The sequence below is a fragment of the Pseudoliparis swirei genome, chromosome 7 (assembly GCF_029220125.1).
Source record: "Pseudoliparis swirei isolate HS2019 ecotype Mariana Trench chromosome 7, NWPU_hadal_v1, whole genome shotgun sequence".
Classification (NCBI taxonomy): domain Eukaryota; kingdom Metazoa; phylum Chordata; class Actinopteri; order Perciformes; family Liparidae; genus Pseudoliparis; species Pseudoliparis swirei.
Window position 1 is genome coordinate 23,770,888 of NC_079394.1, and position 25,463 is coordinate 23,796,350.

A 25,463-nucleotide genomic window follows, 5' to 3' on the forward strand; every position below is an offset into this window, starting at 1 on the left:
TGTGCGTCCTGAATTCTACGTTCTATCGGCTAACGTGTGAAGCCGATGAACTAGTTTTCACATATATATATATATATGTATACACTACCGTTCAAAAGTTTGTGATCACTTAGAAATGTCTTTATTTTTCAAAGAAAAGCACTGTTATTTCAATAAAGATAACATTAAATTAATCAGAAATACACTCTACATTGTTAATGTGGTAAATGACTATTCTAGGTGGACGTGTCTGGTTTCTAATGAAATATCTCCAGAGGTGTATAGAGGCCCATTTCCATCAACTATCACTCCAGTGTTCTAATGGTACATTGTGTTTGCTAATCGCCTTAGAAGACTAATATCTGATTAGAAAATCCGTGCAATTATGTTAGCACAGCTGAAAACAGTTATGCTGGTGATATAAGCTATACAACTGGCCTTCATTTGAGCTTGAAGTTTGTAGAACAAAATTAATATTTAAAATATTAATCATTATTTCTAACCTTGTCAATGTCTAGACTATATTTTATATTCATTTGATAAATAAAAGTGTGATTTTTCATGGAAGACACGAAATTGTCTGGGTGATCCCAAACTTTTGAACGGTAGTGTATATTGCGTTTACTTTCTCTGAGACCCTTGTTGCTCTTCCTCTGTTGTCTTTGGTTTGTTATTCTGCTCCTATTGTCGTAGAGGAAAGTTTATCGGTCCACAAAAGCCACATGCAGGTTTTTTGGTAATGGGAGCTTCACCGTTTTGTGGAACAAGGGTTTATTCATGATCTCTTTGGCTCTGACTGGGAAAGAATTAACCTTATATTGATGATGTTGAAAGTGCATGGAAATTCAATTCAATTCAGTTTATTTGTATAGCCCAATTTCACAAATTACAAATTTGTCTCGGAGTGCTTTACAATCTGTACACATAGACATCCCTGCCCCAAAACCTCACATCGGACCAGGAAAAACTCCCAAATAACCCTTCAGGGGGAAAAAAAGTGAAGAAACCTTCAGGAGAGCAACAGAGGAGGATCCCTCTCCAGGATGGACAGATGCAATAGATGTAATGTGTACAGAAGGACAGATTTAGAGTTAAAATACATTCAATGAATATGACAGAGTGTATGAATAGTTCATAGTAGGCATATTCCACGATGGAGACCTCCACGATCCATCAGGCAGATGGCGGTGGGGAGGAGGAGGGCGGAGTCTCAACAGTGGGCGGAGTCTCAACAGGACAGTGGCGTAGTCAGGAGCAGGAATTCCACGACCCAGACCTCGATGATCCATCAGGCAGATAGGATCTATGCCGTCTCATAGGGTCCGATGACCCCATGAGACGTGAAGTCAAAAGGACTCCGGGGAGAAAGCAGAGTTAGTAAGGTGTGATTGAGAGATGAAAATTCATCCTTAAGGAGAGAAAAAAGAGGAGATAGGTGCTCAGTGCATCCTAAAACGTCCCCCGGCAGCTATAAGCCTATAGCCTATAGCCTATCAAGGGGCTGGACCAGGGCAAACCTGAATCAGCCCTAACCAGGGTGTCCGCGGGTCCTTAAAAAGTCTTAAAAAGTCTTAAATTGCTTTTCCTAAAAATAAGGCCTTAAAAAGTCTTAAATTGTCTTAAATTCAGATTGGATTGGTCTTAAATTTTTTGGGTGTCATGTCCAGGTGTTTTCCTGGGTCAAAATGGGTCTTCGGTGCTCCCAAAAAATATGTTGGCGCTGCTTGCACCGTCTATTTGTGCAGGTCGGGCTGTTGAGTGATCAGCAGCTGGCCGCTCGGTCCATTTGCGCACCTCACAATTGCGTATTGATCAGACAAGAAGACACGCTTATCAACTCCAGTGTTTCCCCTATAACAGGGTGAAATCTCCCCCCCCCGCAAACAATTCTCGGCTCGCGCGCCGGCATCGAAGCTCTGACGTGATGCGCGCACACGGGTGAGCACCGCGTATTCGGTCCTATCCCCTACAACGTGAAGCATCGGCTACTTTAGAAAACATGGCAGGATGCAAGTTCAACAACGGCTTGAAAAGAACGAGTGTTTCTGGTCACGGTCGGTGAAATGCTTCTGAAGCTGCGTTATGTGTCGCGAGACTTTCCAGCGGTGGAATCTCACGAGCAGAGCAAGAAGCACAGAGACTAGCGAAGGCCGCCAGCAGCCCGCGGGGCTAGCTGCTGCTCCGCCGCGAGCTGCTGCTCCGCCGCTAGCTCCTGCTCCGCCGCCCGCAACGACATCAACTACAACGCTGGAGGTCACCGGAGGAAATCCAGCGCCTTGCAACAAAGAGCTCATCACCGAAGACCAACACTGCAGTGCGTTCTAAATTCTGTTCCACGAGACTCTGGACCAGACCACTGCGAGCAGACAGCTGGACTTCATGTGCTCTTGGTGAAATGACCACGTCCAGTCAGGATCCTGTGGAGCTCATGGGCCATGACATCGCCCAGGACCTACTTCAGCACCTCAAAGTAAGTCTAACATAAATATATGTATTAACTATCCTCTTGTATATGAGTATGTGTTTCATATAGTTAAGCTTTACACATGTGTCAAGTTAATAACAGCTATGCATAGGCGCACTACACATTAATTAGACTAATTACAAATAGTTTTAGAATGGTAGTAAGTAGAGTGGTGTTTACCTGTCTATGTCTACAGTGTTCACTAGGCTCAAGGGATGGCTCGCGTTGCTTAATTTGTAAAAATAGTATTCATTCATATTGATCCAGTCTGACATTAATCTGAAGTGGTGTCATAAGAGATGTGGTGACTGTTGTTTGGCTAATGTCTGCCTTTTTTCTTTCTTTTTTCCAGGAGAATGGACCAAATGTCAACTGGAAGTTTTTATATTAATACAGTTTGAAAAGGATTGTTTTCCTAGTATATTCACAAAAGCTCAGGAGGAGACGTATGAACATGTGACACACACATCCATCACATGGAGACATGAGAACTCTCACACACACACACACACATACATTCTATTATGTAAATGAATTTGCATTTTAAAAGCAGCTGGAAATGTTATTTGTTATTTTATGGATTTTTTTTGTTCAAAAGGAACTATGTTGCATGTATTTTTTAAATATATTTACTTATTTTTTAGAGACATTTGTTCATGGGACTTAAATGTTCTGAAAATGTATTAATAAATATAATTTACAACAGCAATGACATTTGTGTTATCCTTTTGCATTACACCATACTGTTCATTTTGAACAGTGTGTTTACTTTTAATTAATTAATTTAGATTAATGTATATTTCCATCGTAAATTAGGTCTTAAATTTTATTTAGACGTGGTCTTAAAAAGTCTTAAATTTCACTGGTTTATTCCTGTAGACACCCTGCTAACTATAAGCTCTGTCAAAGAGGAAGGTCTTAAGTCTACTCTTAAACGAGGTGACTGTGTCTGCCTCCCGGACTGAAATTGGAAGCTGGTTCCATAAAAGAGGAGCTTGATAACTAAAGGTTCTGGCTCCCATTCTACTTTTTAAGACTCTAGGAACTACAAGTAGTCCCGCATTTAGTGAGCGTAGCTCTCTATTGGGGCAATATGGTACTACAAGCTCCTTAAGATATGATGGAGCATCACCAATCAAGGCTTTGTAGGTTAAGAGAAGAATTTTAAAAGTGATTCTTGATTTTACTGGGAGCCAGTGCAGAGCAGCTAGTGCAGGAGTGATGTGATCTCTTTTCTTAGTTTTAGTGAGAACACGAGCTGCAGCATTCTGGATCAACTGGAGGGACCTAAGAGATTTATTAGAGCAGCCTGATAATAAGGAGTTGCAGTAATCCAGTCTCGAAGTAACGAACGCGTGAACCAATTTTTCTGCATCTTTTTGAGACAAGATGTGCCTGATTTTTGAAATATTACGTAGATGAAAGAATGCAGTCCTTGAGATTTGCTTTACGTGGGAGTTAAAGGACAAGTCCCGATCAAAGATAACGCCAAGATTCTTTACAGTGGTGTTGGATGCTAGGGCAATGCCGTCTACAGAAACCACATCACCAGATAACTGATCTCTGAGGTGCTCAGGGCGATTAAAATTACTTGGTTTTGTCTGAGTTTAACATCAAGAAGTTGCAGGTCATCCATGTTTTATGTCTTTAACCCTCTGTGTTTAGTATATTTTTTTTTGACAACCCTCACCCTCCTGTATCCTTATACCTTATATTTATATTTTTTTATTTTTAATTTGGTTTAATTTAATAAAAAAAAACAGAAAGAAAAATTATTAGATTTAATTTTGTTTTTTTTAAGTGTGTGAGTGTTTTTATGTTTGTTTGTTGACTACCGAAAGAACACCGACATTAAATATTGAATGGTCAGAAATTAATCTAAAATAGGTGGGGCGGTGATTGTGGTCAAATTGACCCTTCTAGCAACACAAGGCAGGATGCTTGAATTTTACAGAGTTGGTTGCTCTCCTCTGGTTTTATCGATAAATATAGTTGAGTATCATCTGCATAACAATGAAAGTTTATGGAGTGTTTCCTGATAATATTGCCCAAAGGAAGCATGTATAAGGTAAATAAAATTGGTCCAAGCACAGAACCTTGTGGAACTCCGTGACTAACGTTGGTGGTTATCGAGGCGTCATCGTTTACAAATACAAACTGAGATCGATCTGATAAATAGGATTTAAACCAAATTAGTGCCGTGCCTGAAATGCCAATCGACTGCTCCAGTCTCTGTAACAGGATGTCATGGTCAATGGTGTCGAATACAGCACAAAGGTCTAACAAGACCAGGACAGAGGAGTCCTTTATCTGCTGCCATTAAGAGGTCATTTGTAATTTTCACCAGTGCCGTCTCGGTGCTGTGGTGTTTTCTAAATCCTGATTGAAATTTCTCAAATAAACTATTATGATGTAGAAAGTCGCACAACTGATTTGCGACCACTTTCTCAAGGATCTTGGAGAGGAAGGGGAGGTTAGAGATCGGTCTGTAGTTAGCCAATACCTCTGGATCCAGAGTGGGCTTCTTCAGGAGAGGTTTAATAACAGCCACTTTGAAGGAGTGTGTGCGTGGCCTGTTAGCAGAGACACATTGATAATATCTAATAGAGAGCCGCCAATTAAAGGCAAAACGTCTTTAAGCAGCCTCGTCGGGATGGGGTCCAAGAGACAGGTAGACGTGTTCGAAGTAGAAACCGTTGAAGATAATTGGTCACGGTTGATGGGAGAAAAGCCCTCCAAATATACACCAGGGCATACAGCGGTTTCCAAGGCCATTCCACTTGAGGACAGATTGGCACTGGTTATGGGCAAGAGAATATTAATCTTGTCCCTAATAGTTAAAATCTTTTCATTAAAGAAGTTCATAAAGTCATTACCACTAAGGTTTATAGGAATGCTCGGCTCCACAGAGCTGTGACTCTGTCAGCCTGGCTACAGTTCTAAAGAGAAACCTGGGGTTGTTCTTATTTTTCTCTATTACTGATGAGTAATAGGCTGCTCTGGCATTACGGAGGGCCTTCTTATATGTTTTAAGACTATCTCGCCAAACTAAGCGGGATTCTTCGAGATTAGTTGAACGCCATATGCGTTCAAGCTTTCGTGACGTTTGCTTCAGTTTGCGGGTCTGAGGGTTATACCAGGGAGCAAACCTCCTCTTCCTCACTGTCTTCTTCTTCAGAGGGGCTATCGAGTCCAGTGTCATTCTCAGAGAGCCTGTGGCACTGTCAACAAAATGATCAATCTGGGACGGACTAAAGTTAGACCAGGAGTCCTCTGTTATTTTGAGACGTGGTATCGAATCAAATACAGAAGGAATCGCTTCTTTAAATTTAGCTACAGCACTGTCAGTTAGACATCTGGTGTAGAAACTTTTGACTAACGGAGTACACTCCGGTAGTATAAATTCAAAAGTTATGAGGTTGTGGTCTGACAGTAGAGGATTCTGTGGTAAGACGTTCAAATGCTCAATGTCAACGCCATAAGTAAGAACAAGATCAAGCGTGTGGCCAAAGCTGTGAGTGGGTTTCTGTACTCTCTGACAGAAGCCAATCGAGTCCAACAAGGAGATGAATGCAGCACTAAGGCAATCATTATCAACATCCACATGGATATTAAAATCTCCAACAATAATAACTTTATCGGTTTTAAGAACCAAACTTGATATAAATTCTGAGAATTCAGATATAAACTCTGAATATGGACCTGGTGGCGGTACAGAATCACAAATCGAATTGGCTGTAGTGTTTTCCAGGTTGGATGTGAAAGACTAAGAACAAGGCTTTCAAATGAGGTGTAGTGTAATTTTGGTTGAGGATTAATTAATAGGCTCGATTCAAAGATGGCTGCTACTCCACCTCCTCGACCGGTGCCTCGAGGAATGTGAGTATTAATATGACTTGGAGGAGTCGATTCATTCAGGCAGACATATTCTTCATGGCTCAGCCAGGTTTCAGTTAGGCAACATAAATCAATGTGATTATCTGATATTAAATCATTTAGTAACACAGCTTTAGATGACAGAGATCGAATATTTAGGAGACCACATTTAATAGACCTATTTTGTTGCACTGCTGAAATAATGGTGTTAACTTGTATAAGGTTATTGTGTACGACTCCTCTTCTGCTTACTTTTGATTTATTTAATGGTCTTGATTGGCTGCTTTTTAGGCAACTGCGCAATGCTTGAACAGTTGCAATTAAAAAAGCTAAAGCTGAGCGTTTTCTCAGTCAAACACCAAACAACCGAAACAAACCAAGACTGTTTTGGAAGACAATAACATCTTTATCTGGAAATAGGAATGGCTTTGAGCTTCCCCCTTGCATTGTCAAGGACTATAATGACATCTCTGACAAAGTCATAATGCTCGACGGTTTTAATGAGCACTTCATTGCCTCTGGTTCCTAGTTTGACACTATAAAGCATCTACATGAGAAATTCCCTGTTTGTTTTAGTTGTCAGGAAAACGTTAGTCAGTCTTTCAGTTTGTCACCAAGCCTGTAAACTTTTAGACTCAGGAAAACCGGCAGGTCCGGATAACTTGGAACCATATACCAGATTTTATCACACCTCCTTTAACATATCTTTTGAAATCTCTCCTTAGTCTTAAATGAAATTCTCCTTATATGGAAGTCTGTTTTAGCTAAGACACTAGAATCCTTCGTGAGTGAGCAACTTAAGGAGTTTTTAATCATAAACAATATTTTATCTGATTATCAGGTTTTAGAAAAAAAACATTAAGCAACATTAAAAGTAGTAAATTATTTTATTTAATCTTTGGACAACAAACACCCCTGTGCAGAACTTTTTATTGACTTTTCCAAGGCTTTTGACACTGTCGATAATACAATAAGGAAGCATAGACTTCTGACTATTGCACTGACGGAACAAACTATCTGTTGGTTTACATTTTTTTAATCAAACCGATCAGTGTTTCCAGGCTAAAGGCATCAACTCTAGCTCTCTTAATGTAATAAAGGGAGAGCCCCTGGGTTCGGTCCTAGGACCACTTTTATTCACAATTTATATAAACGGTATCTATCAAAATGTGCCAAATGCAAATGTTCACATTTATGCAGCAGATGGTCCTGGTATTTACTGCTCTGCTCCGAGTCCTACACAGTATCAGGCTCTCTTTCAGTTGCAAAAAGCCTTTGATACTTTCAACTCACTTTTTATGAGTTGAAATTAATTTAGAATCCTGACAAAACGAAGCTCCTGATGTTTACAAACTCAAAGAAAAAGCCACTGAACCTTCCTGCTCTAATTGCATTTCAGGGCAATGCGATTGAGTCTGTATCGTCATATAAATACTTGGGATTCTTAATTGACGATTCTCTCTCTTTTAAACCTCACGTTCAGCAACTTGTGAAGAAGTTGAAGCTGAGGCTGGGTTTCTATTTCAGAAATAAGTCTTGCTTTTCTTTTGATGCTAAAAAGAGACTTGTTGCTGCTACTTTTATGTCTGTGATGTTTTATATCTGCATGCATCTTCTCAACGTCTTCACTCCGTAAGTACCGTCTTCCATGGAGCATTGAGGTTCATCACAACTCGTAAGGCTCTTGCTCACCATTGCTCCCTGTATGCTCGGGTTGGTTGGACTGCTTTGTCCATCCGTAGACTAAATCATTGGCATGTCCTTATTTATAAGGCAATTCTTAACCTACTTCCATCTTATCTTTGTAAGTTCATTTATCAGAAAAATACTGAAAGCTCCCGTGTTCGCTCTGTGACATATGTGCGATGCCTACTCTTGATGTCTGTCCCTAACGTCCGTCTAGAAATGGGAAAAGTTTTTTTTTAGGTTCGCTGCTCCTGGAATTAGCTGCAGACTGATTTGGGTCTACGGGAACCGGTTCTCTTTAGGTGTTTTTATAAATAGGTTGATTGAGTTGGAGGAATGTTCATCTGGTAACCTTCGCATTCGAGAATGCGGAAGGTTATGTTTTGATCGCTGTGTATTTATTTATTTATTTGTATTTGTGTTATTCGCATAACTCAAAAAGTATTAAACCAAATCGAATGAAATTTGGTGGGATGATTGGTTATTATCCGGGGACCATTTGATTAGATTTTGGGATCGATCGGGTCAAAGGTCAAGGTCATGAAAAGGTACCAAAAAAGTGTCTGCGGCGAAGGTATGCGCTCTACCGAGTGCCCGTTCTAGTTGTAGATGTTTTTTGACTGAGGTATGTGCCCCTGTGTGAACTGGGTGATGATGACTTGAGTTTTGGTTTTACTCATGCTGTGATCTAAACAATTAGTTTTCCTTTTATTGTTATCTGTCGCTGTTTTATGTGGTATGTCTGAGACTTTGTTTTTGCGTATTCTGCCCACGCTCATTGCTCGTCAACGTACTCTTTAGCGAGCTGCTAGCTTCACCGCTTTTTACCTTTTTTAAAAAATAATGATCATTCTGGGGGCGTGGTTTTTTTGGAGAAGGGCTGTGTCCTCGGTGTTGCCGACTCTGCGCCTTTCTTGCTGGACTTGGCGACCTTTGGAGCTACTGTAGCTCGCTACTTTCATTGACAAAGATTTGGCAAAGCTGAGGTGTGTTTCTGTCCCTTCTTTTTCTTCGATTGGATGCTCTTGTTTCTCTCAAAATTGCCAACGCTAGCTTCAACCCAGCACGTCTTTCTGTTCCACTAAGCAAGCAATTGGAGCAAAAGCGGAAAATTCACGGAAAATTCGCCCAACGCTGAGTTGTGAAAGCCAATCGGCGTCGAGACGCTCCGCCCATCATCACTGACTTTGTGCCGTTGGTGAATCTAACTGGCTGCTGCTGCTCTAGCCGCGCTGCAAGCGACATTTATTCAGACGTAGTCGGTGAAAGTCACCGAGCTGTGTGCGCCTACGGGTGATGTTATGAACCCAAACACGAGGGCGTTGGATGGGCCAACCTTTATGGGATGTCCACAACAAGTATACAGCGGAAAAAGTGGTTACGTCTTCCATGGTGGACGGCGGAAATGACAACTGTTTCCACTGAGATAAGCCACGCCCCCTCAAATTACGCAAAGAAATCCCAACTAGTCGGGCAAGTGAACTCGCGCGAGGTTTGAGTGATGGACAGTAGGTCTTATATAACCAGAAATAGCTTTTCTTATGATTTGGGAGACTTTAAAGCACTTCATCGCTTTCACACTTAATTTGCTACATCACACACATGGATTAGTTCGCCGCAGGCACACGGTGAACCGTCCCTTCTATGTTTGCACAAAATCAATTTGAGTTCTAGGCGACTCATAGCTGTGTTATACCTGCTGTATATGTCAGCATGGGGTGTGTGTGTGTGGGGGGGGCATGACTCACAGTGGTCTGCCCCTGAGCTCCTGCGGTCGATTCCCTTCTTTGCTTTATAAAATGTTTCACTCCACAAAGCTCGCAACCACACTGTGTGTGTGTTTGTGTGTGACTAATCCAATTTGTAGTCTCTTTCTGGATCCCTAGTTGTCACTGAGCCCTTAATCTCTGCGTAGAGAAAGATCCCCACAAACTCTAATCTCGGGCTGGTGTTTGTCTGCTGATCCTCGCAGCAATCGTGGGTTATTTATGATCATTATATTTCTCGCGATGACTAAACACAAGACGGCCATAACCACCATGTGAAGAACGAGAAAGAAAGAAACTGCTTGTGGATACTGGCTGCAGACAGCGAGAGAGGGGAGGGGGGGGGGGGGCTGGGCTCATGTTGTCGACCTGACAATGTTGTTCTCGGATCCCCCTCCCTCCCTCCCTTCTTCCCTCCTTCCATCCATCCGTCCACTCCCCTCCAGAGGCTCGGCTCGTTCGTCGCCGGGGGGGTCACGCTCGTCGCCGAGCACAATGTCGGAGCACATGCAGCTCTCCTTCGCGCTGTGCAGGATCGGGCTTTACACGGTGAGGACGCTGCGCGCGCCGGCCGCCATCTGCTCTTCAGACGGCGACTGGGCTCGTGGCGTGTTTGTTTGTGTGTGTGTGTGTGTGTGTGTGGGTGGATGTGTGCGTGCGTGCACTGGATGAAACTCTTGGTAGTTTCAATCTCGCCTCAGACGCACAGAGGCTGCCGCTTGGGTCACCGAATGGAGAGAGAGAGGGAATGAGAGGGAGAGAGCGCTCACGCTCCGTTTGTTAGGACGCGATATCGAGGTGGAACAGGTGGACGGGATGGAAACGACAACTCACGTCTTAATTTGTATTGTCAGAGGAAGCGGCTCTCTTTTTACTCCAAGACAGATGAAGCGTCTGTATTCCCCCCCCCCCCCCCTCCTTCTCATACAGCTCCGAGCAACTGGCCTGGTCCTCTGGTTGTCGTCAGCTGGTCTGAAGTACAGTGCAGTTATGAATGAAGCCGTGATGCACGTTAAATGTACAGTTAACGTCGATCAGCGCGTGTGTGCAAAAGGAAACGGAACGAGTCACTTTATTGCAAATGCCTTTTTGTTGTTGTTGCACCGTGTGTTTGTTAAAGTGTAATTGCACATTAACCACAGCCGATGGCTCTCGTTGTGTATTGTCAGCCCCCCTGTTACTGCCTGACCAGCTGGGGAGGCGGCCGCGCTGAACATCAACAGGGAGGCGTGTGTTCTAAAGAAGACTGTGTGTGTGTGTGTGTGTGTGTGTGTGATTTTGGAGGCCGATAATAACACCCACTATTGTTCACTACTATTGTATTCCAGTGGCGCCTTGACAGGCGTACAGACATGTTGAACTGACATGTTGTACTGACATGTTGTACTGACATGTTGTACTAACATGTTGTACTGACATGTTGTACTGACATGTTGTATTAACATGTTGTACTAACATGGTGTACTAACATGTTGTACTGACATGTTGTATTAACATGTTGTACTAACATGGTGTACTAACATGTTGTACTGACATGTTGTACTGACATGTTGTACTGACATGTTGTACTGACATGTTGTACTGACATGTTGTACTAACGTATTGTATTAACATGATGTACTGACATGTTGTATTAACATGTTGTACTAACATGGTGTACTAACATGTTGTACTGACATGTTGTATTAACATGTTGTACTGACATGTTGTACTGACATGTTGTACTGACATGTTGTACTGACATGTTGTACTAATGTATTGTACTAACATGTTGTACTAACATGGTGTACTAACATGTTGTACTGACATGTTGTACTAACATGTTGTACTGACATGTTGTACTGACATGTTGTACTGACATGTTGTACTAACGTATTGTATTAACATGTTGTACTGACATGTTGTACTAACATGTTGTACTGACATGTTGTACTGACATGTTGTACTGACATGTTGTACTAACGTATTGTATTAACATGTTGTACTGACATGTTGTACTAACATGTTGTACTGACATGTTGTACTGACATGTTGTACTGACATGTTGTACTGACATGTTGTACTGACATGTTGTATTAACATGTTGTACTGACATGTTGTACTGACATGTTGTATTAACATGTTGTACTGACATGTTGTACTGACATGTTGTACTGACATGTTGTACTGACATGTTGTACTGACATGTTGTACTGACATGTTGTACTGACGTGTTGTACTGACATGTTGTACTAACGTATTGTATTAACATGTTGTACTAACGTATTGTATTAACATGTTGTACTAACGTGTTGTTCGAACATGTTGTACTGACATGTTGTACTGACATGTTGTATTAACATGTTGTACTGACATGTTGTACTGACATGTTGTACTGACATGTTGTACTGACATGTTGTACTGACGTGTTGTACTGACATGTTGTACTAACGTATTGTATTAACATGTTGTACTAACGTATTGTATTAACATGTTGTACTAACGTGTTGTTCGAACATGTTGTACTGACATGTTGTACTGACATGTTGTATTAACATGTTGTACTAACGTGTTGTTCTAACAGTCCCGTCGACGGTCCCAGCTGTGGACGGTCCCGCCTTTTTCAGTCCCACGGATGTTTTGGAGTATCGGCCGATACCGAGTACGGATCGGATACCAGCGTTTAGTGAATACACTGTGGAAGTGACTGTGATTTTTTTATTTTAGGCGGAAGGCGTTGCTTCAAACCGTGACTTGATACCAACAGACACTACTATCGCCATGCTGCTGGCGTGACGAGAGAAATAATACTGGTAATATAAAAAACAACACAAGTGTTAGCTGTTGCCTAATTAGCCTGGTGACATGACGATATGAACTTGTATTAGGCTGAATTCTAACTACATTTTAAGCTGCATTTTATCATTTTTAATGAATCCAGTGTTCAACTTTGGGAAGCCCCGATAATAACAACAAACCATTCGTGCGTAACATCAAATCCTGAAAAAAACAACCGTTGACATCAGTTCGGTCCATAGATTGAATTTAAGATCCAATCATCACTCACCCCCCATGATCCCTCTTTTTTGTTACTTTTCAGCCCCTCGCTCAGATGTGCTGTTGCTTAAGATTGAGGCTCAGTACAAGTACAAGGCTGCCAGAATCAAACACGCACGACTCCGTGGGAGAGGAGAGGCGGGACCCCAAACCTCCATAGTGAGAATAAATGGTCAGCATTTCAATGGGTCAATCTCGACGGTGGGAGTGATGCCGAATATTCTGAAAAAAAGCTTTCGCTGTCCAGAAGCGCGTCGTCTCCGGCTCTCAATCGGCTCTCGACTCTCCCGTGTTCCCAGGGACATGCGCTTCATCGAGTCGCCCCCGCACACACACACACACACACACACACACACACACAGAGACTCGCGCACACTGTGCACCCTAGGAATAGCAGAAGCGACAGCATGAGGAGCTCCCGCCAGCATCAGACGCGGCTTTCCATCAGTGTGTATGAAGGCAACAGCAGAGACGCTCATCAAGCTGGCGGAGGACGCTGCCAACAACCCAGGAAATCATCATTTCTTACATTAATCAGTCACAACAACAATTTTTGCAAACCCTGAAGGGTTCACAGTAATGCGTTGTGAAAGAAGAATTGGTGATTATCAGAGCAACGCTGTTTAAGCATTTCCATAATCGTTAAATGCGTCATGAATGATGAACGTCGGACGTGAAAAAAGATAAAATGCGGCTTGAAATGAATCAAATCACTCGATACTTTTATCACTTCATTTTCATCACTTTTTAGCAATATTTATCCCAATAACAAAAATACTTATTTTCCCTTTTTCCTGTTTATCAATCAAGATTGTTTCGGTGTGAGTTGCCTCGTTTGGGAGAGTTGTGGTCGAGGTGTCTGCCTCCTTCCTCTCTATAATCGGCATTTATGTATATATATATGTATACATGTGTGTGTGTGTATGTATATATTTATATATATATATGTGTTTATTTACACATACGTATACACACACATCTATGAGCAGATTTATGCAGCATAAATCGGACTATACACTACCGTTCAGAAGTTTGGGGTCACTCAGACAATGTTGTGTTTTACATGAAAAATCACAGTTTCATTTATCAAATGAATAGAAAATATAGTCAAGACATTGACAAGGTTAGAAATAATTAAATATTAATTTTGTTCTTCAAGCTCAAAGGAAGCCCAGTTTTATAGCTTCTCTCACCAGCATAACTGTTTTCAGCTGTGCTCACATAAAAAGGGTTTTCAAGGGTTTTCTAACCCTCCGTTAGTTTTCTAAGGCGATAAGCAAACACAATGTACCATTAGAACACTGGAGATGGGCCTCTACACACCCATGTAGAGATCTCATTGAGAACCAGAGAATAGTCATTTACCACATTAACAATGTATAGAGTGTATTTCTGATTAATTTAATGTTATCTATCTAACAAAACAGTGCTTCTCTTTTAAAAATAAGGAACTTTCTAAGTGACACCAAACTTTTGAACGGTAGTGTATGTTTTTAATTGTTTTTTTAAATTCCAGTGCAAGTGCAGTGGTATCGGGGCATGTGTGCCGTGGGTACCATGGCTACTGCTCTTTGGACCCTGTCTGTGCAGGGTGCTAAGTGATTGTATTCGGCACTCAGTTGTCACCTCATTATGTTATTAATGGGGTGGAAAATGGCTCTTCTAAGGATGGGCTGGCCCCAATGCCCAGGCCCATCATTCAGGCCCAGAGTCTGGGGGCCGGCCACACTAGTGAAACAACATGGATGCTGCAGCAGCACCTCCACGAAGGACCGGTTGAACGGAGAGAAATCTTTTTTTTTTTGGGAGGCAATGTGACACCTGAACGCTGTAGGTTTCTACATCCAATTTAAAAAATAAAAAATAAAAAAGAATTATATATATATATATGGAGATATTCTTTGATGGTACATTCTATTGGAGGTTGTTTATCCGTAGGGATCAGTAAATTATCACGTAATCATAATAATGTGTCTCGTAAAATGTAGCTTTGGTCATAAACGGGAATGAATCCAGTTGTTTGAAGGTGGTTTCAAAGCAACATGAACAGATATTATGATATATGATATTCCTTTATTCGTCCCACAGTGGGGAAATTTCAAAAATGTTGAATTAGAAAAAGAACTGAGCTGTTAAAAATATCTCTTATAAGCTCATAACGCATCCTTACAACTATTAATGAAACTGTCGGTTTTAATCCATATATATAATAATCAAACTTTTTGAAGGTTCACACTTCAGAGCCAGGGAGATATTTTCCGAGATGGTGGACAAAAAAATTGAAAATCCGCAGCCTAAATTTAATTCAATTAGTATCGACGGCAGAAAAAAACACGTGATCGGGGATCTCTAAACCACGAGTACATTCTCTATACTGATGAATATACATTGTTATGAATTTGACTTGTGTTATGGAAACAGTTATGGCTTTATGGGTTATGATAACGCAACAATAAAGAACAGGCTCTCTGTATTTGTTGATTTTGTGCAGCCGCCACCACTTTGGTCACGACTGCTTTCCGTTTGCCACATGAAAACACAACGTTGGCTTAATATCTTTTTTTCAATAATTTCATCAATAGTGGCGACCGATCTCTGTGGTTTCTCCGCCTCTCGCTGAAGGCTGAGTTTGACACCTGAGTGGCTGAGAGATCAGAGGCTTTCTGCTCCTCCTGTTGCTGCATGTTTGTGTCCCCGCTCATCAGCTGTGGCTCCCCCCTCCCCCCCCCCCTTGATCCGGAGCCTGACTTCTTCCATTTGTCCATCGCAGCTTGTAACTCAATAACAGGACGACTCGCCGCCGTCGTCGTCATGCCCGCTTGGCTTCCAACAGATAAACTGCACGACGTTGACAAATGGCTTCAAAGTTCAAGAAGACCACCCCCCCCCCCCACAACGCTGAGTGCACAAATTGGGGCACACACAAATGATTGACCGCGGTGCTCTTTGACCCATGGCGTTAAATGTCTCATCTGAACACGTTGTTCATGCAAAATGTGAAAAACAAGGGCCCAGCATGCTCTCTGTCTCAAGGATCAACGAGTATTTCCATAGCCGTTGCCAGCTTCGTGTGCACTTTGTTGCTCTACGTCATCTAAACATTCAAACACAGTTTTCAGGAAGGGATGACGAACGGCAAGTGGGTCGAGTATTGTAGAAGGCATTGTACGTTTGACACATTGACATATATACACGTTTGACAAGTTGCTCTCCTGCCGGACAGCCCTTTCAGTATCACGTCCGAGAGAAAGGACAAGATGGCTGGTTGTTGATTGGGGGGATGTCTCGTCATCTTGAAGTATGAAGATGTACGAAGAGAATTGGATGAAGATTCAGCGACATTGGCGTTTCCTTTAGCCCCGCCTCCCGGCCCTCGGTCCAGCCTTGTTCTTATTCGCATGAACGCAGTACTGCAGCTTTAAATTCAGTTTATTCGGGCGCCAGGGTATGTCAATCAAAGGAGCCAAGATATTATATTTTTGTCATCTAAAAAGCTAAATGGCTGCTTTAGAAAGAAATGTGGCCTGGCACAGCAGAGGACAATCAGTCTCTGGCTAAGTCTGACTCACTGTTGCTGTTGATTGGTGTGCATTGTCCCGGTCAAATAAACTAATGAATAAATGTGTGCAGGGACTTTATCTGTGGTTATTAAACCATTTGTTTCAGCTCATTTATCCTCTCCGTTAACACCAGTGTAGGCAGTTAATGAATGTGTTTGCATTCTGTTCACATTAGGCTCTCAGGTCAAAAGATCTGTGCTTCACGTCACACTTGAGGCGAGGGCGGGGCTTAACTGAATACACGTGTGTGATTGGCCGAGTTGGATCACGCGAGTTGATTTGCAACGCGTGTAATTGGTCGGTGTGTTTCCTGGACTGCTATACGAGAGCCGTAAAGGCTAGAAAAGCTGCGCCGGTGGAATAGAAGTGATCTTGTTTCGCTCTCGGCCGCCACAGGATGGCTAAGAGGCATCGCTCTGATCACCTTCGCATTGCAAATGCGGAAGGTAATGTTTTGATCGCCGTGTATTTATTTATTTATTTGTTCCTCGCATAACAAAAATTGTTTTAAAACGAATCGCATGAAATTTGGTGGGATGATTGGTTATTATCCGGGGACCATTTGATTAGATTTTGGGATCGATCGGGTCAAAGGTCAAGGTCAAGAAAAGGTCAAAATCTTCTTGAATCGCATGAAATTGGGTGGGATGATTGGTTATTATCCAGGGACCATTTGATGAGATTTTGGGATCAATCGGGTCAAAGGTCAAGGTCATGGAAAGGTCAAAATCTTCATTTTACCATAGCATGGTCAATTTTTATCCAATTGGCATGCAACTAATGCCAAAATGTTCATAACTCAATGCCCAATCTTGTGATATGCGAAGGTATGCGCTCTACCCGGTGCCCATTCTAGTTTAGTCATGTATTTGTCAGGCTTTTAGGTTTTAGAAAGTACTCTTCACACATATGTTATCTGGTATGAGAGGGTTTGGTAAAAAAAAGTAGTCTTTTGTACACGAAGAACAACAATCCGTACAACGGTTTGACCAGACTGACAAGTGCACAACAATACATGTAAGGAGTTGGAATATTAACATGTGTTAATATTAACAGCTATTCTTGAAACAAGTAGAAATAGTGGGTTAGTTTAGGGTCAGCAGTATTGGAATTGGATCAATAAACATAAGATGGACAAAATCTGGAAAAACAAATCGCAGTGTAAATCCATTCAATCCCACCACTGAGTCGACGGCAGAGGGCCCACAATACGTAAAGCCCGAATACAACGTTGAGTTTCAAGGAGCTTTTGGTCCTTTATGCAAATTCAAAAACAAAGGGTGTTGTAGCACTGCAGGGAATTTGACTAAACACACGTTTTATTGAAGTACTTCTTCTTTTGGGGCCAAAACTATTACAAATGTAATTGGTACACACAGTGTCTGTATTCTACTCTTTTTGTCTCAAATAGTCATCATTAAAGGAAAGAAAAAACATAACTATACTAGATGTGTCCAAACTTTTGACTGGTTACCTACCTCCCTACCTACCTACCTACCATATCTATCTATGATATTAGATATAGATGTATACAATTCAACGTAGAGACGAGCAGTCTGCAAGTGTGTACATTGGTAGTTTTACTACGGGGTGTCTCAAATTTGTCTTAAGAAGTTCTTCACTTTCAATGTTGTGATGAAAAATAAACTGTCCTTTTTCGAGGAACCGCCTTTCTTCTGAAACAGGTTTATTGTTAGACAAAAAAAGAAACCATCCTGTTTTCAGGAAGAGGTATTTTTAGTTCCCTTATCTTCAGATACTCTGGGCCTTGAGCGTCCGCTGGTTCAGACTTTATCTCCCTGATCACAACATGAGCCTAGAACTCCAAAAGGCTCTGTCTGAGGTTTCTGTGCTCGTATTGCGTCACCGATATCGTCTGTTTACTCAGCACAGGAGCACTTTGGCTCCAATAGTTGTTTCCTTCCCTATTTCTTTGGAATTTCTCTGGATCTGTGTGCAGCCAATCACAACGCGTCCTTGAGCCTCAGGTTCAGACCTTCAGAATTCAACGAGATACGGGCAGTTCTTTTAAGCCCGTAGGACCCGTGAATCACAAAGACGTGTTGTTTCTCTGCGACGCCCTATTATGACAGGTTATTGCGCAGTAAATAAAGTCTGTTTTTTCCCATGCCGTGCGTGCATTTCCAACCCCGCTTCCGTCCTTTTTGAAAGGCAGGATGGGAGCAGCCGCTGCCCCGTCCTGGGCCACGAATATCCCACACTTCAAAATAACCAAACGGGCCCAGGTGCGACGAGGATTGGGCAGATCTGCGAGGGTCTGACCACATAAAACCCGGCTGCCGGTTCCCCCACCGGCCTCAAGGACATCCTGGGACGCAATCTGACTCCTGGTTGTTTGTGGAAACAATAGAGACTTTGAAGTTGGAGACGTGTTGGCTGACGGAGGACTGACGTGTAAACCAGGAAGTTTGTGTCATGCTCGTCAAGTTGTAGTCCTTTTTTAAAAGTTGTTTGTTTGTTGTCAGAGGTCGTCTCAGCAGTCGGAAGTAGGGTTGGATCCTTTATTGGTCAAGAAAGTAGTTCCAAACCAGCATCTGGTGGTAGAATTTAAGATATGCTTCCTTTTGTTTATAAATATAAATCATAGGTCAACAAATTTTGATTATATATATATATAATCACATTTTTTGATATATATTCAATCACAAAAAATCTATACATTAAAAATGTAATTATATATATATATATCACAAAATAAAAAATGTGACAATCTATCTATCTATATATATTCAATCAAATTTTTTTCACATATGATTTCTATTTTCTTAATATATATATATAAATCTTTTGTGAAAAAAATTTATACAAATAAAATAATATATACAGGACTGTCTCAGAAAATTAGAATATTGTGATAAAGTTCTTTATTTTCTGTAATGCAATTAAAAAAACAAAAATGTCATGCATTCTGGATTCATTACAAATCAACTGAAATATTGCAAGCCTTTTATTCTTTTAATATTGCTGATTATGGCTTACAGCTTAAGAAAACTCTAAAATCCTATCTCATAAAATTTTAATATTTCCTCAGACCAAGTAAAAAAAAAGATTTATAACAGCTGAGTGTTTGTTAAGGCTCATGAAACCCTTGCAGGTGTTTCGAGTTAATTAGACAATTCAAGTGATTTGTTTAATACCCTACTAGTATACTTTTTCATGATATTCTAATATTTAGAGATAGGATATTTGAGTTTTCTTAAGCTGTAAGCCATAATCAGCAATAAATCAGAATAAAAGGCTTGCAATATTTCAGTTGATTTGTAATGAATCCAGAATGCATGACATTTTTGTTTTTTTAATTGCATTACAGAAAATAAAGAACTTCATCACAATATTCTAATTTTCTGAGACAGTCCTGTATATACATATGTATGTATATATAATGTATCTATAAAAAAATACAAAATAAATAATTATATATATTACTATTTATTTTCTTATATTTTCTTATTTTTCTTGTGATTGAATATTTATTTTTTATATATAAATCATATGTCAAAGTTTTTTTAAATAATATATATATATCAAATTTAAATATGTGAAACAAATCTCTATATATATTCTTTGTGGCAACCACAACACTGACTATTTGAAAAGGCTCAGTCTTGAATATATCTAGAAACAGTCAAAAAAAGGTCTAAAATGCTTCCGAGTGTTTTTCCACGTATTGAAGGAAGAGAAAAATCCATCTCCTCTTCCTCCCCCAGCGGGGACATTGAGAACCTTTATGTGAATGTTTCTCATTTCAAAAGTTGTAATGGCGTCTTCTACTTCAACCACTGCGTCACAAACCAAACCGCACAGACCCGTGCTCAGCTTATCATTTGAATAAATGAGAAACAATTATTGATATTGAATTATGAATATCATTCATCTGTTCACACGTACACTCCCTCACGATGCCCTTGAATCCCATGCCTCCGCCTGCAGGCGTTTTAATTGTTGGACGGTGCAAAGCACAATGGTCTTTGTCCCCCACCGCATGACGAGGCCCCGCCTTCACGCTGAGCCCAGGGCTCGCAGCGCGTCCTGCGGCCAGCATTGTGCTGCGTTGTCCCAGCCACAGGGCCTCATTCTTCCAAAACCACATGTCACTACATCCATAAAAGTAATTGCTCTTTTTTTTCCTTCTTCCTATTAATGATAATATTCATAATCGTTCTACTATTGAATCCAAGTTATGTTCAAATTGGGTGGACCAGTTGGGTCTAACTTTAGATTGTTATTAGTTTATTGTCTCCTATTGTAATTGTACATTTATTCCATGTTGCACTCCAGCTCCCTGCGCTGGCTGATTTCACCATCATGCAGAATCGGTTAGTCAATACTAAACAAGTGATGTTGTGATATGTGATGTACTGAATACGGTCTGGTCCTGGAGTTTGGTTATCGTTATCCGAAAAGAGAGAATTATGACGTAATAAATACATTAATATAGATGAATTGTTTCCAGCTAAGGCTGGGCCATATGAAGGCGCACACACATCTCAAAATTGTTCACCAAATTAACTCTTCAATTAATAATGCAACAGTGCGGATTAACAATAATTTGTTGATTATTATCATTTCGGGAAGGGGGGGCGGGGGGGGAGAGTGGCTTTTGTACTCCATACGAAAACATTCCGATATTCCAAATTCTTCTCTTCCGAGATGCTGCATCTCGGTCGCTCCGGCAACGTGGAGGATGTCGGCTCTTCGCTCTCGGTGCTTTCTGTGGGATTATCGTACGGCATGTTGCCGTTGCGTCAGATTGTATATTTTGGATATCTGTGATTAATTGCCTGTTGCAACCGATCACATTTCCTCGATCCCACTGAAAACGGCTCAACTTTATTAAATTGCTTTTTTTTTTTAAGAACCCCCTCAAAAAGAAACCCACAGTGGGTGGTTCTTCCTGTCAGGAAGCCCACCCACATTTCTGCTCAAACATTTCTCAGCCATGAGGACTCTGAAGAGAGAAGAATGCCGACGACATATTTCAGCGGCGACTTGATTACAAGTTGCTAAATTTTTATTTGGCGGGTCAAAGGGCACCGTGTGACCCTCGCAAAACACTCAAGAATTCGCAGGCTTATTATGACAATTTCACACAAACTTCTGATAGCATGAGATGTGTAACACCCTGTTCTGTTTCTCCCGTGTCTCCTATTTCTCCTCTGTCTTCTCTGTCTTGATTGTTTAATTCCCTGCACCTGCCCTCAGCCACTCTTGTCTCGTTAGTGTCTGATGTCATACACCTGTGTTTCCCCCCCTATATATTGTGTCAGTCTTTCCCTTGTCTGCTGTGGGATTGTCGTCTATAGTTCCGTGTCCTTTTCCCGTCGTCCTGTCCGTATTCCTGGTTCTTCCTGTTTGACCCTGCCTGCCCTGAACCTGGATTCTCTGCCTGCCCCTTTTGGACCTTGTTTTTTTGTAAACTGTTTTGCCTCATTAAAGAGTGCTTTTACTGGTTATTTATATTGCGTCCAGCCTGTCTCTCTGCACCTGAGTCTCACCCCGTCACAAGAACGTGACAAGATGAGGAAGAGATTACCCCCTTTGACCACAACACGAGTGGTTGTGGAGGCGGTAATTCTAGAAACTAATAATTCACCGCCGTGTGGTGGTGAGAGTCATTTTTTCTCCTTCTTTCAAATGCATGTTTGATTACACCATGAAGTTAAACCGATGGATTCAATGTGAGACAATTGAGTTGTTTTTCCCTTTGGTTCAGTTCCCATCGAGACTGCAGGATGAGTCCGGGCCCGATGTGGTTTGTCGACGTCATCGTTTGTTATCGCGCGACATCGAGAGCAGTTTACCGGAAAATGTATGTAATCTTGCAACTCTTGCTTTATTTGCCATTTTGTGAGCTCGGCCTTGAAAGGGTCCGACCGACTTTAAGTCAAAGCTCAGTTGTGTGTAACTGTTAATGAGCTTCAAATGTTACTTAGTTTGTGGAGCATTATTTTATTGAATAACTTTGTCAGGTTAAATATTTGGAGAAAAAAAGCGAAGGAAGTGTGTTTTTTTTCCAGCTCTGCATCGCTCACTGTAAGAACATCAGACTGAACACGTCTTCAAACCCCGACACATCCTGGTATTGATTTGCGTCCTCCATTTAGAGGGAGGGGGGGGGAGGGGAGAACCCCAAGGATGTTCTTCTCTGTAATCTCAGACGTGCACACGCACCATAAACACAATTGAAAAAGAACTCTGCATCACACACGCTGCAGGAAGTTATTACGGTCGTCTCTCGCCTGTTAGGACAAAGGGCCGTTGAACCGTTACTTAGCAACGGCAATCGGTTGCTCCCACTCGTCTCTCTCGTTCGCTGCCGAAACCACTCGCACCAGATAATCTGGGTCAAACATCCAGACCAACAAAGGTCCCAGAGCAGATCTTCTCCTCCAGTCCCCGGGAAAGGGGGGGGGGGGGGAAGAATAATGAGGATGACCCCACCCAAAGATCCTGTAGTCTTCAGCTTTAGTGTTTCAACATCTGCATTACAACCAGACACAAATGTACAGAACGGTGTGTGTGTGTGTGTGTCCTCGTTGCAGCTCCTGCTCCAATTACTATTTCTGCCGGCTCTACTTTGCATTTAATATGCATCCCGCTCTGTCGCTGCTCCACGAGAACTAAATCAGGCCTTATGAACTCCTTTATTCATGTCCTTGTTCAAACTTTGAACGGTTGTAAAGCAAATAGCGCCTGTGTTTGTTACCCCCCCCCCCCCCCCCCGTTCTCTTTGATAAGAGTAATGAGCGTGAGACAAAATCCCATAAAAAAAGTTTTCCCTTTTTCCAATATTTTCCATGACGATGTGAGTACTGTTGCTTTGCAAAGTGCCCAATTAGAAGTAAAAGTAGTCATCAAGATAGACTTCTATACTATAATAATAAATAATAGTTAGCTTTGTAAGTTTGAACCACAGACGAGTCACCGTCTCCCGATCAGATACGCTGCCACATGAACACCAGGACATCTTCACGGGCTGCACACCAACGCTATGTGACGTTATTAAATAAATCAATACATCTTCACTCTGGGGACCGGCAGTCGGATAAGAGGGGCGCTGGCAGATCCTGGACCAGCTGACCGCCTGTTATGAATGCATAGAGTAAGAAGTACTGCCCAGAGGTGTCCCAATGTCGTGGCATAAAAGTCACAAAGTACTATTTACTCAAAAAAATGTATACGTTGTAGTATTTCCATTCCCATTACTACCAAATGCACAGTTCAGTGTAATTAGAAAAATACACGTTTTGAAACTACTTTAATGTAATGCCGTCAAAACAATTTCACATCTACGCTTGACACACACACGCGCACACACACGCGCACACATCTACATGTACACGTACACACACTGGGAGTGAGGGAAGCGTTGCCTTCAGAAATGCTTGCTCTGTGTGAGTGAGCGGAAGAGCGATGGCGCCCTCTGCTGTCGACACTGTCGTTGTGGTCGAGAGGGATAATGGTGTATAATAGTATAAAGGGATACTATTGTATAATAGTATATAGGGATACTAGTGTATAATAGAATAAAGGGATACTAGTGTAAAATAGTATAAAGGGATACTAGTGGATAATAGTATAAAGGGATACTAGTGGATAATAGTATAAAGGGATACTAGTGTATAATAGTATAAAGGGATACTAGTGGATAATAGTATATAGGGATACTAGTGTATAATAGAATAAAGGGATACTAGTGGATAATAGTATAAAGGGATAATAGTGTATAATAGTATATAGGGATACTAGTGGATAAAAGTATATAGGGATACTAGTGGATAATAGTATAAAGGGATACTAGTGTAAATTAGTATAAAGGGATACTAGTGGATAATAGTATAAAGGGATACTAGTGGATAAAAGTATATAGGGATACTAGTGGATAATAGTATAAAGGGATACTAGTGGATAATAGTATATAGGGATACTAGTGGATAATAGTATATAGGGATACTAGTGGATAAAAGTATATAGGGATACTAGTGGATAATAGTATAAAGGGATACTAGTGTATTATAGTATATAGGGATACTAGTGGATAATAGTATATAGGGATACTAGTGTATAATAGTATAAAGGGATACTAGTGGATAATAGTATAAAGGGATACTAGTGGATAATAGTATAAAGGGATACTAGTGGATAATAGTATATAGGGATACTAGTGGATAATAGTATAAAGGGATACTAGTGGATAATAGTATATAGGGATACTAGTGGATAATAGTATAAAGGGATACTAGTGGATAAAAGTATATAGGGATACTAGTGGATAATAGTATAAAGGGATACTAGTGTAAATTAGTATAAAGGGATACTAGTGGATAATAGTATATAGGGATACTAGTGGATAAAAGTATATAGGGATACTAGTGGATAATAGTATAAAGGGATAATTCAATTCAATTCAGTTTATTTGTATAGCCCAATTTCACAAATTACAAATTTGTCTCGGAGTGCTTTACAATCTGTACACATAGACATCCCTGCCCCAAAACCTCACATCGGACCAGGAAAAACTCCCAAATAACCCTTCAGGGGGAAAAAAAGGGAAGAAACCTGGAGGAGAGCAACAGAGGAGGATCCCTCTCCAGGATGGACAGATGCAATAGATGTAATGTGTACAGAAGGACAGATTTAGAGTTAAAATACATTCAATGAATATGACAGAGTGTATGAATAGTTCATAGGAGGCATATTCCACGATGGAGACCTCCACGATCCATCAGGCAGATGGCAGTGGGGAGGAGGAGTGGGCGGAGTCTCAACAGTAGGCGGAGTCTCAACAGGACAGTAGGCGTAGTCAGGAGCAGGAATTCCACGACCCAGACCTCAATGATCCATCAGGCAGATAGGATCTATGCCGTCTCATAGGGTCCGATGACCCCATGAGACGTGAAGTCAAAAGGACTCCGGGAAGAAAGCAGAGTTAGTAACGTGTGATTGAGAGATGAAAATTCATCCTTAAGGAGAGAAAAAAGAGGAGATAGGTACTCAGTGCATCCTAAAACGTCCCCCGGCAGCTATAAGCCTATAGCAGCATATCAAGGGGCTGGACCAGGGCAAACCTGATTC

At 41.3% G+C, this 25,463-nt stretch overlaps 1 protein-coding gene across 6 annotated transcripts in view; it reads left to right on the forward strand.

Annotated features, from left to right (window-relative positions):
• Positions 1-25,463, forward strand: part of LOC130197282 (ADP-ribosylation factor-like protein 15) — a 136,709-nt gene that overhangs the window by 4,135 nt on the left and 107,111 nt on the right. The window contains exons 1-2 of one of the 6 annotated variants that reach the window (XM_056419873.1): positions 10,221-10,320; positions 22,102-22,197. The exons of 1 other annotated variant lie outside the window; for it this stretch is intronic. In XM_056419873.1, the coding sequence (XP_056275848.1) occupies positions 10,267-10,320; positions 22,102-22,197 (150 nt within the window). In that variant the 5' untranslated portion in view covers positions 10,221-10,266. Of the gene's footprint in view, positions 1-10,213; positions 10,321-22,101; positions 22,198-25,463 lie in introns of those variants that run through there. 4 more of the 6 variants (XM_056419874.1, XM_056419876.1, XM_056419877.1 and 1 more) reach the window with 4 other exon arrangements.